We start from the raw sequence: 11,673 nt of genomic DNA on the forward strand, positions 1-11,673 counted from the left end.
ATCATGAGACTGACCGTCATATTCCTCGTCATTTAGGTCCCGATGATAAAAGACAACCTACAGATAAACCTACAGATGTTATAAAATCTCAATCCGATCGTGATGTTAAATCGCATATTGCTACGTCTACTACCGATGTGCATCATGACAGCAATTTGCATAAATCTCAGATGCATACGACTAAACATGTTGGCCTGCAAAGCACTACCACTGAAGAATCTAAACATGTTCAATCGGGAACATTTGTCCAAAAGTCCACCTCAAGTCATACTCGAAGTGAAATGCAGAATAATATTGACACAACTTCAATCAAAAAGATTGATCGCTCTCAAGATGCAACAGACCGTTCTATAACAGATCGTTCAACATCTAGACATTCTACGGATAGAAATATTCAAAACAAAATTGATTCAAGAAATATCAAGAGTGTTTCATCTTCTACACATAAAACAGTTAAGCAAATAACTGAAAAGAAGTTAATTGCTGGAAAATGGGTCAACGTAACAAGGAACGTTGAAGTTACTACAATCACTGATGGTGATTTAAGAAGCCCTTCTGTCAAAAGTGTTCCTGAAGACCGTAATGGAGTTCATTATAAGCAAGTTGGACATACATCAGATAACATTGTGTCCGATCATATAACAAGCAATACCATCACACGTAAGAGCGACGGGTTCGATAATTTATACCCTGAGGGTGATATGCAAAGTAGACCAAAAACTCAGTGGCAACCAGGGGAAACACCCGAACAAGTCCGTCCTAAAGATAACTTGAGACCAGAAGGTGAGTTTGATCGACCTAAGCAATCACACTGGCAACCAGGAGTTACGCCGGAACAAACTCGTCCGAAAGATAATCTTAGACCAGAAGGTGACTTCGATCACTCTAAGCGACCACAATGGCAACCTAGTGAGCGCTCAAGCCCTATCCGACCTAAAGATAATTTATATCTTGAAAAAGATACTAAAGTTTATCCAGGACCTGGTAAACCTGGTGATCATAAAGATGGTCCAAGGCCTGATCATGAGACTGACCGTCATATTCCTCGTCATTTAGGTCCCGATGATAAAGGACAACCTCGTGAAACTGTAGATGACCGTATTGATATCTCGAGCTCAAGATATGGTTCTAAAGTTACTTCTACACATAAACCTACAGATGTTATAAAATCTCAATCAGATCGTGATGTTAAATCGCATATTGCTACGTCTACTACCGATATGCATCATGACAGCAATTTGCATAAATCTCAGATGCATACGACTAAACATGTTGGCCTGCAAAGCACTACCACTGAAGAATCTAAACATGTTCAATCGGGAACATTTGTCCAAAAGTCCACCTCAAGTCATACTCGAAGTGAAATGCAGAATAATATTGACACAACTTCAAACAAAAAGATTGATCGCTCTCAAGACGCAACAGACCGTTCTATAACAGATCGTTCAACATCTAGACATTCTACGGATAGAAATATTCAAAACAAAATTGATTCAAGAAATATCAAGAGTGTTTCATCTTCTACACATAAAACAGTTAAGCAAATAACTGAAAAGAAGTTAATTGCTGGAAAATGGGTCAACGTAACAAGGAACGTTGAAGTTACTACAATCACTGATGGTGATTTAAGAAGCCCTTCTGTCAAAAGTGTTCCTGAAGACCGTAATGGAGTTCGTTATAAGCAAGTTGGAAATACATCAGATAACATTGTGTCCGATCATGTAACAAGCAATAACATCACACGTAAGCGTGATGGGTTCGATAATCGCTCTGAAACAAATGCCTGTAACACTACTTACATAGTAAGAGAGAAGCACGACGATCAGAATAGAGATCGATTAACTCAACAGTATATTAGTCGAAGTGAAACGCCTCACAAATTGGTGGGGTCGGACCAGCATTCAACCACTTCAGAAAATCAAACTCATTCCCATCACAGCCACATATCGTCCAATGTTCGTTCCCAAGATACATCTCAGTCAAAACAGCACATTATTAATGATAGACAAACACAAAAACATCTAAGTGGTGAATACATTCAAAATAAACAAGTAATTGAAAAATCGCCTGGACATCACGTCGTTCCGGAACAGAATTTAAATTCTCAGCAACGTCATACCACCCATTCTTCCGATCACCACATTCAACGTACAATGGGTTCATCATCTAATGTATCGTCATCTAGTCATTTGGAGCAGAACATTTCAAAGACATCAATAAACCAGTCGCACACTGTTAACAGAAATCAATTAAGTGACAGTGTTACGAAAACGAGCCTTGAATTTCAGAGAGCTATGCACGGTGGTGGCGATAGTCCAGTTACATCAACAACATCACGAGCTGGCCACCATAAGCGAACTTCAGACTTAGTATCCGATGCATCTAGCAATAACGCCGTTCTCCATCGCAAGGGCGTCACGTCGACGACCGAGGCTCAACATTCAACAAGTTCCACTGCAGCTGCGCAACGAAAGAGCATTACAAATCTCAATGAACGGGGCGACTACATAAGCAATTCAACGCAAAGCGCTGATAGAAAAAGCATTAGCTCCATGCATCGCTCTACTCGCGATAATGTAGCTGTCATATCGCAACATAGCGAACACGTGGACACACGACGCCAAGAAAAAAGAGATGGTCAATCTACTTTGGTCGTAGAACGTACACCTCATGTGGTTATACGAGATAACCTTCGAGTTGGCGGTGAGTTTTATGGTCACTCTGAAGCTCGCTACGGTGGCTTCTCGAGGTCTAACCAAGTGGATCGATCGGAACGCAGTGAGCGAGTAGAGAGAGTGGAACGTCATGCTCGACATGGAAATACTTCGAGCTTTGTCCTAGGAGATGGCGGAACAAGTTACAAGCGTGAATTTACAACCCACGTTCATGGAAAATGTCCAGCTACTATGATCGAAGCTCCTCGGACGCCATTCAAACACACTCGCGATTCCCGCGAGCACCAATTCTATACATCGAAAATTACTCAACAACCGTCCAAATAAGATTTTCTCAATGTAAACTAACGTGAAACAATCATTCCCTATTTACTGGCGCTTTGAAATATTATGTTTCTTATTAATAACATTTTTATTTTATAAAAATCATTTTACACAATATTACTTGCTAACATTGCTAGTCTTGTATTATTCATTATTGTAATGTGCCTTTTAATAAAGATTATACTTTATAAACGCATAATAATCTTAATATATTATATTTTTGATTATAACAATGACAATTAAATTATAATTTTAGTTTGTCAAACATTGCCATGTAATAAATTTTTATAAAAAAATAGTGTTTCAATTTCTTCGATTCACCCCCCTGTCTCATCCAGTCATCACAACTGATGTTCTGAAAAAAGACCTTGAACCTGCGACTGCGCAGGCCACTGGGCCAATATTTTCCTACCTAAAACCATCTTTATCGTAATTTGCTTGTTGATCGCCACTCTAGAGCACCTTGACTTGACCAGAAAAAACCAATCAAAATGTGCAACAAATGTATATTTCATTATAAAATCTAGTTAAATCTATCATCAATCGCAGTCTTAAAATGCTTATACAAATAATATAATATTAATTAAAAGTCTATCAATAAAAATTAAGGGTTTGTTATAAGTAGGTACCTACTAAATCATTTTTGGGAATCCTTAACTTGCCTTACCCTTTTAAACCGACTGACGTCTTCTTCAGAATTATTCGTTAAAGATCCAAAAGCTTCATCATCTTGGTACTGAGATGCATTTATGGAATTGTCAGTTACGGCATCGTTCATTGGTCCAACTGTACGACCATTTCGGTTCAAGTTTATTTTGCCAGTATTATCATTCGAGCTTTTGAGAGTTCTCTTTCCACGTGATCCACTATTGTACATTAAGTTATCGTCTACTCCCTCTATACCTGAAAGTACGTTATCAGTATCTGACCCGAGGCTCAATTTATCTTTCTTATGTGAGACGCCACATGGACGTAATTCTGAATCACTTTTATCACATTGTAAATATCGATTTTGTATGTTGCTGTTGGCTGAAACAGTATCTTTGTTTAATTTGCCTTCCTGACCGTTTCTTATAAAATTGGTAGCACGATCGAGCATTCCGTAATCCTCGAATTCACCTTTCTCTTCATTTTCATTATCTTCACTTTCAACTCTAGGAGCATAGTGCACTTTTGCGTCGGATGGTAGTAACGAATTTCTTTTTTTAATATGATGGTCTTTTTCAGTTCTCTTCACTCTTATTAAAGGCGCCATCTCTGATTCTAGATTATTATCTTCGTAGGAGTTGGCAGCAGGAAATGATTCTTCTAATGACTTTACACAATCCTGATTTGCTAATGGCTCGCTCTGAAAAATCTCTCTTTTTGATGTGCCACTACGGTCGTTACTTTCTATAGGTTCATTCAACCTAGTGTCAATCCAATCTTCATTTTCAGAACACTGGTCGTCTTGATTAACTGAAATATCATCAAACTGATTATCTGAGATTTGAGAATCTTCTGAAGACATTTTTTCATTTGTCAAGTCTTTATAATTAGTTTCACGTTTCTCGTTTTTAGAAATTTGCTCAGCATCGGAATTAATATTCACATCATTTTTTGAGTCTGTATTAGAACTTTCACTTTCTATTCGAATGGCTGGTTCACTGTTTTTCACGTCAGTGTTATTTATGATTTCAGATTTACTTCCAGATCCTCTCGAGTCATTTTCATTATCAGGAGATTTAGAGCTCAAATTATCGCTATTTTCAGTTTGTTTACTTGTATCAGTAGTAGTCATTGAAGATTCTGTGTTAGAATCTACTGAATACCCTCCTTCTAGTTTGCTCGTATCAGGTTGACCTCCCTCTAAATAACTACTTTCATCGACCGCACCAGCTTTTTTCGTAATTTCTCTTTTGTCCATTATTTTCATCAAAAGTGCCTTTTTGTCATCAGGAAGAGAATTCAGTAATTCTTCTAGGTCTTGTTCCGAAAGTTTTTTGATATTTCTTATGATATCAATTTCACTGTTCTCGTTTGTAATGTCTGCTTCCTGTTTGTCGTCAGGCGTGCGAGTAGAATCAGTTTGTTTATCTTCGACACTTTGTGCATGACGTCGATCTCTATCATAATTCATAGTATTTTCACTCTCCTGGACCCTACTTTTTGAGTGCATATTATTATAGTATTGTTGTGTACGAGATTGTTCACCCGCTTCTTCAGCTAAACCATTTTGTTGTCTGCTTGTTACAGCAGGTTTCATTTTAAATAACATATCACCATATTCAGGATTGGTGTCTACGGGTCTCCCGTTTATGGATAAATCCTTCAGTGGTCGATTGTTATGGGAACGAGAGTAAAAATTATTAGGTGCATTGCCTGCTTCATCAAATTGTTGGGATTTTCTTGAGCGTTCTCTTTCGGAAATGTAATCCCTTTCACTTTCAGTGTTAAAATTTGTAATTCCGTGACGTTCTCTTTCTTTTCGAGAGCCCGAATTATTATCTGAAAGCTACAATAGTATTAAGTTTTATTAAGTAAAGTATCAGTAGGTACAGTATAGAACCTATCGCATACTAATTATTATCCCAAGAAAACTCCTGCCATTGTGTCATGAATGGAAAAGAGTCACGACCTTTAATCAGAAATCCATACTAATATATTATTAATGCGAAAGTGTGTCTGTCTGTCTGTCTGTCTGCTACCTTTTCACGGCCCAACAGTTTAACCGATTTTGACGAAATTTGGTACAGGGTTAGCTTATATCCCGGGCTACTTTTTATCCCGGAAAATCAAAGAGTTCCCACGGGATTCCCAAAAACCCATCCGCTCAACCGATTTGTATGAAAGGTACGGAGGTAGCTTGCGTCCTTGTAATTGACATAGGCAACTTTTTATCTCGGAAAATCAAATAGTTCCCACGGGATCTTTAGAAAACCTAAATCCACGCGGACGAAGTCGCGGGCATCCTCTAGTAAGACTATAAAGAAAGAAGAAAGATACTAACTGAGTCATATGAATATTTATCCTGTGCAGGCTGTTGATCGGAGGCATCTTCGGAGTCACGTGCGTCACCTTCTTCTTGGGACTCCTGCTCAACATCTTCACGTCTACCATATTTTTGTTGAGCCTAAAGAGATAGATAGATAAATATATATAAATAGATAGATTTTTAATAATCCAGACATGATCTACTTCATTCTAGCATGGCATTTATCTCGCGTGTCATTTATTTAAATATTTTAACGAACTACCTGGACTGTCTGATAAACAGAGTAGTGCAGATTCGATTCCCACCAAGGTTTATTTTGAAATTTATAAATTCTAGATTGGCACAGTTCTAGTCTGCTATGAGGCTGGTAGGTGACTTCGGCCGTGGCCTAGTCACTGGCAAAATCGAGCCACCAAGCGATTTAGTATTCCGGCAATTATATTAGCCTATAGAAAGTTGAACACGTTTAGATTTTGTTTTTATTCAGATACAAGTTAGCCCTTGACTGCAATCTCATCTGGTGGTAAGTGATGATGCAGTCTAAGATGGAAGCGGGCAAACCTGGAAGGGGTTTAGCAATTTTAAACGCCGTTGAACATCGCGTTGGTGACCGGGACATAAGAGTTGTATGGAATTTGGTGTCATGGCGATTCTCTCGTCCGTGGAGATGGCGCTCAAGTGGTAGATAGTACAAACCTCTTCCATCGTAGGTTCTTGGTCCTCGCGAAGATAATCTTCAGCAGCCGTGTCATCGTTTCCTTCATACTCAACCTCTGCTGTCTCACTTTAAAATAATCAAAATATTGTATTCTGTGGACTTTAGGATAAGTAGGTAGGTATCTACTACCTACCTATTGATTGATTGTCTGTCTGCTAGCTCTTAACGGCTCATCCATTAAACTAGTTTTGACGAAATTCGGTACAGTGATGCTTGCATTCCAGGGTATAGGTAACTATAGGCTATTTTTTGTCCTAGAGAGTTCCTTCGGGAATTTTACTAAACCTAAATCCATTTGACCGTAGTTGCGGGCATAATCTAACGAATATAAAAAAAAACTAATTGAGTATTGACTGATAGTGCGCCGATCGAACCATTTGATCTAGAAGGCCCCTTCTCCACAGACGAGGGAATCGCAAGGAGTTCGACCTACTATCGTCGGAATCAGTTGTCCTGTCACCGCAAGCAGATGGCGTTTCTCACTCATATGAAGAAATCAATCAACAATCACTGGAACACGGACCTAAGGCAGACTACTCACGACGCTCGCACTAGATGGCAGCACGGGTACCTTAACCGGAATTCAAAGGAGAACACGCAAATCGGAATCGCACTAGAACGGTTTTCTGAACTCAGCACTATAGGTATTTATAGAAGTTTCAAGATACAACCGTTGACCCAGCTGGCGTTACCGAGCATAGCACCGCTCGGTGGGAAACCCTTTGGTAGTCAGCGACAAAGCTAGGTTTCAATAGTCGCTTGTACTGGCGAGTGCGTCGAGTCGCTCCCGTACATCCCTGTAGAACTTGGCCCCTAGGAAACCGAATTTGGTGGCATGGTTTGCTACCGCCGCGATTCTCTCGTCCATGGAAATGGCGCCTATAAGAAATGATTCCAGAAACTCCAACCGAGCGAAGCCGAGGTGGTGCAGCTAGTAAAATATACACCTGTCGTTGGTGTCCTCTAGGCGTGCAGGTCTACCTCTGCTCAGCATAACACAGGAACCGAGTAGCAATAGAACTATGAAGAATTGCATCTCTGAGCCTTTTCTTTGTATCAATAAAATGATCCAATCTTTCGTAAAATTGATCAATAAACAATTAATGTCAATTAACAATTGTTATCTTATTGTTATGAGTATGAGTGACACTGTGTCTATACCTTTTTCTTTCAAAAAAGAGTTCTTTTATGTGACTTACCTGATATTTTACTTTTTTTGTATAGTTCACTCTAGCAACGAAATCTATCAAATCCCAGGATCGTCAGACGATACTTTTTTTTGAGAAACCGTGTGTGAGATAGTGTTAGTAGACGCTTTCAACGTAGGTATAGATCTATTAGGTATAGATATATTAGGTATACTCTATCAACAACAACAACAAACGAACCTATGTTTTCCGTACCACCCTATTTGAACCTGTTTTCAAAAAACATTCGAAATTCAATTCGAAAAAAGTTGATCACTTAAAATGGTTAACGCCCTTGACTTTTTGTCTTTGTCATTTGTATGGGTTTACGTAACAGAGAGAACCCTATACTTTTCTCCATGGATAGAGTACAGGTAGGTTGAAATGCATACTTACACCACTCCCACACATTTTGTTTCTCTGAAAATAAGTAACACTCCTTTGAGAACATCAGAGCCTCGATAGCTCAACGGTAGAGGAGCGGACTGAATTCCGAAAGGTCGGCGGTTCAAACCCCCATCCGTTGCACTATTGTCATACCCACTCCTGGCACAAGCTTTACGCTTAATTGGAGGGGAAAGGGAAGTATTAGGCATGATTAGCATGGCTAATATCCTTTTTTAAAACAAAAAAAAACATTATGGAGAACTCATGCATGCAGGTTTCCTCACGATGTTTTCCTTCATCGTTACAGCTAGTGATATTTAATTACCCACTTAAATCGCACATAACTCCGAAAAGTTAGAGCCAAGGATTGAACCCCGGACCCCCGGGATCAGTCGACGTCTTAACCACTTAGCTATCACCGCTTTTTTCAATTTATTTTATTTATAAGGCAACCCAAAAAGATTACAATACTACGCCGCAAGAGGTGACCTTTGTATACCTGAAACTAACTGTACCAATACAGTGTTAAAATTAAGAATAATGAAAAATCTTGAAATGCTTACAACAATTTTTATTTTAGTGAGACCGTTGCGTCCCTATCACACTTATTATGTACATTTATTTGGTTTAAATAAAACAAACCACTGAAACATCAACTGCAAAAAATCTTAATTAACCGCCGAAATCAACAATCTTTTTTTATCTGTAATCTATTGATAGGTTACTTAGCAATGTTGTTATTTTTCAAAAATTGTGCAATTTTTTTGTCAATGGGGATCCACGCTGCCAATTTATTTATCCCGACCATAGAGATAGTATCCTTCATCCAAGATCCCGACAGGGACTCCGTCTGTGATGGCGTTTGCTGGCGCGCGTGCTGTGCTTGTTTGGAGTTTTTTTTTTGTTAAGAGTGGCTGGTTTTTGTGTTAGTTGGTGTTTTTTGGTGGTGGAACTGACTGGGAAGCGCTCTAAAGGGGCGCCGCGCGTATGTCGGCGGGCGCCGGCGCAGACGGAGTCCATACTTGTATAGATTCAATAACTTGAAAATAACTACAAACTTGACATTGGCTAATCAGAGTAAAGCCAGATTTAAAGAAAAAAAAATCCCGACGGGTGGCGCCATAGAGATAATCCTTCATCCAAGGGTGGCGCATAGCAAACTGGCCATAGATCTGTATTCTGTAGAGCAGACTCATAGACTATATTGAGCTGTCAAACGCTATAATTTTTAGCAATGACGACCTTACTGGCACAGTGGTAAGCGCTGTCGTACTATAAGTGGGAGATCCCGGGTTCAATTCCCGGCAAGGGGTTTAAAATTTCATAATTTCTGGTCTGGTCGAAGCCTTTAGCCGTGGCTAGTTACCACTCTACTGGCAAAGCCGTGCCGCCAAGCGATTTAGCGTTCCGGTACAATGCCGCGTAGAATCCAAAAGGACTTGATAAAAACTGCCACACCCCTTCCATGTGAGCCCGTTTCCATCTTAGACTGCGTCATCCCTTACCACCAGGTGGGATTGCAGTAAAAGGCTAACTTGTATATCTGAATAAAAAAATATTGTCATGTAATAAGAAACCTCCACAATCTAAGCAGTGGAGTGCAGCTCATAGAGGTACAAAAGAACTGCCTACCCTAGTTGTAATAAATCAACACTTATTTTCCATTACGACCTGCTACATAATAAGTTCATACCATATTGCTTACCCTAGCTTTAACTTATGCACCGTGCACGCCACTGAAAAGACAGGTAAGAAACTATAGATGACAGCTTGCATTGTGGCGCCCTCAGAGTTCAGCTTTGCCTGTGGATCCCCATCCCAATGTCACGCGTGGCTTAGTAACTTACCAACAGATTACGGATAGATTGATTATTACCTATTATTGATTTCGGCCGTAAATTTGTGCATATTTGAGATAAAATATTTACCTATGTCTTACATTTTAACGTCATCAAAATAGATCAAATAGAATAGAGATTACTCATCACATAGTTTGGTGTCTCGTTGCCTCTATCATTTTAGGACATCAAAAAATCTTGTTCACTTGTCCTCCTCTTTATATTTTTTGAGAGAACAGACCACAAATGCATTTTCCAATGAAATATTTGGATGAACCTGTAAATTCTTGACCCTGACTCGACCCAATACCTAAAAAAGGCACAACCACTAGGAGAAGGAAAAACTAAAAAAACAGGTCAAGTGCGAACCGGACTCACACACGAACGGTTCCGTAACATGGTACTTTATATTTTTGTGATGTAACCACAAATTTACGGTTTTCGGATTTTCCCCTTTACTTGTGCTATGACATTACTACCTGGCAAATTTCATGATTCTAGGTCAACAGTAGGTAGGAAGTACCTTAACTTACCTAGTAGTATCTAGGTTTTGAATCCATTGGTGGTTCTTGACAAACATGACAGACAGACAAACAACGAAGTGATCCTACAAGGGTTCTTTCTTTTCTTTTAAGAATATGGCATTTCTTTTCCAGAGGGAAAATTACTGTGAAAAGATTGAACTCTTATCCGATATGTCAATTTGGTGAAGAGATTTGTCTTAATCTGATGAGTTTTACAACCGATTTTGTCAATTTGGTTTGTCAATTCGGTTGTAAACCTCATCAGATATTTTATTGGTGTCTTTTGAATGGCGCGTGCTTGTTGTTTGTTGTTGGACCTTCAGTTCTTTACTAGTTGTATTTACTAGACAACTAGTAAAGAACTGAAGGTTCAAAAAATGTAGATGTTATATTGTTTAAAAACATGGTATTTGCATTTCTTTCATCAAACATATAAACACGAAATCAATTCGGACGTAGTAAAATTTAATTAATTTAGATATTTATACAGTTTTTTAATATTTAAAACAGGTACCATTACGGGGTCAAAACGTCGCTTGGCTACGCCCCTTTACTTTCGCAACCAGACAATCCTCGGATATGATTATGTTGAGAAATAAAAACGTACATTTCATTAGGCTTCACTATGATTTATCTTGTGCTTATTTCCTTTATCACATAATATAGTACAATTATACATTCTAAATCTGTCATACAGTACACTCTAGAGGTGGAATATAAAATAATATTCAAAATATACCAACATTGTAGGCGATGTTGTAACGATGTACACTTAACATGTCCAGAAAAATAAAATTTTGTCGTAGTACATATAATTTTTATCATGTTATTTCACCTGTTTGGTTCTTGCTGTGCGCGCAAAATAGCTATAGCGTTGCTGTTAACACAAAACGTTCATATCAAATAATTTAATTTAAATATTTACAAATAAAAGGAGATTTTTTGGTTACATTCGCTGAATTGCTGCTAAGGAAAGTTGACGTCTATTTAAAAAATAGTAAGATTGACCGCACTTTGGATGCGTTTTCATACGATTTGGGGAAAAC

The 11,673-nt window shown here is 38.6% G+C and overlaps 2 protein-coding genes across 10 annotated transcripts in view; one reads left to right on the forward strand and one right to left on the reverse strand.

The window, feature by feature from the left end:
• Nucleotides 1-3,303, forward strand: part of LOC123875436 (titin) — a 45,565-nt gene extending 42,262 nt beyond the window's left edge. For 7 of the 9 annotated variants that reach the window (XM_045921255.1, XM_045921258.1, XM_045921257.1 and 4 more), the window contains one exon: nucleotides 736-3,303. In XM_045921255.1, coding sequence (XP_045777211.1) covers nucleotides 736-3,002 — 2,267 coding nt within the window. In that variant the 3' untranslated portion in view covers nucleotides 3,003-3,303. Of the gene's footprint in view, nucleotides 1-708 lie in introns of all 9 variants that reach the window. The other 2 variants (XM_045921262.1, XM_045921263.1) reach the window with 2 other exon arrangements.
• Nucleotides 3,304-3,587: 284 nt separating this feature from the next.
• LOC123875619 (dentin sialophosphoprotein-like) lies at nucleotides 3,588-7,807 on the reverse strand. The gene is made up of 4 exons (XM_045921545.1): nucleotides 7,639-7,807; nucleotides 6,670-6,757; nucleotides 5,989-6,111; nucleotides 3,588-5,493 (listed from the first exon to the last, which is right to left on the reverse strand). The coding sequence occupies exons 1-4, from the start codon at nucleotides 7,725-7,727 to the stop codon at nucleotides 3,637-3,639; spliced, it is 2,157 nt and encodes a 718-aa protein (XP_045777501.1). The 5' UTR covers nucleotides 7,728-7,807; the 3' UTR covers nucleotides 3,588-3,636.
• Between the last annotated feature and the right edge of the window lie 3,866 nt (nucleotides 7,808-11,673).

This window comes from Maniola jurtina, chromosome 20 (assembly GCF_905333055.1).
Source record: "Maniola jurtina chromosome 20, ilManJurt1.1, whole genome shotgun sequence".
In the NCBI taxonomy this organism is placed as follows: domain Eukaryota; kingdom Metazoa; phylum Arthropoda; class Insecta; order Lepidoptera; family Nymphalidae; genus Maniola; species Maniola jurtina.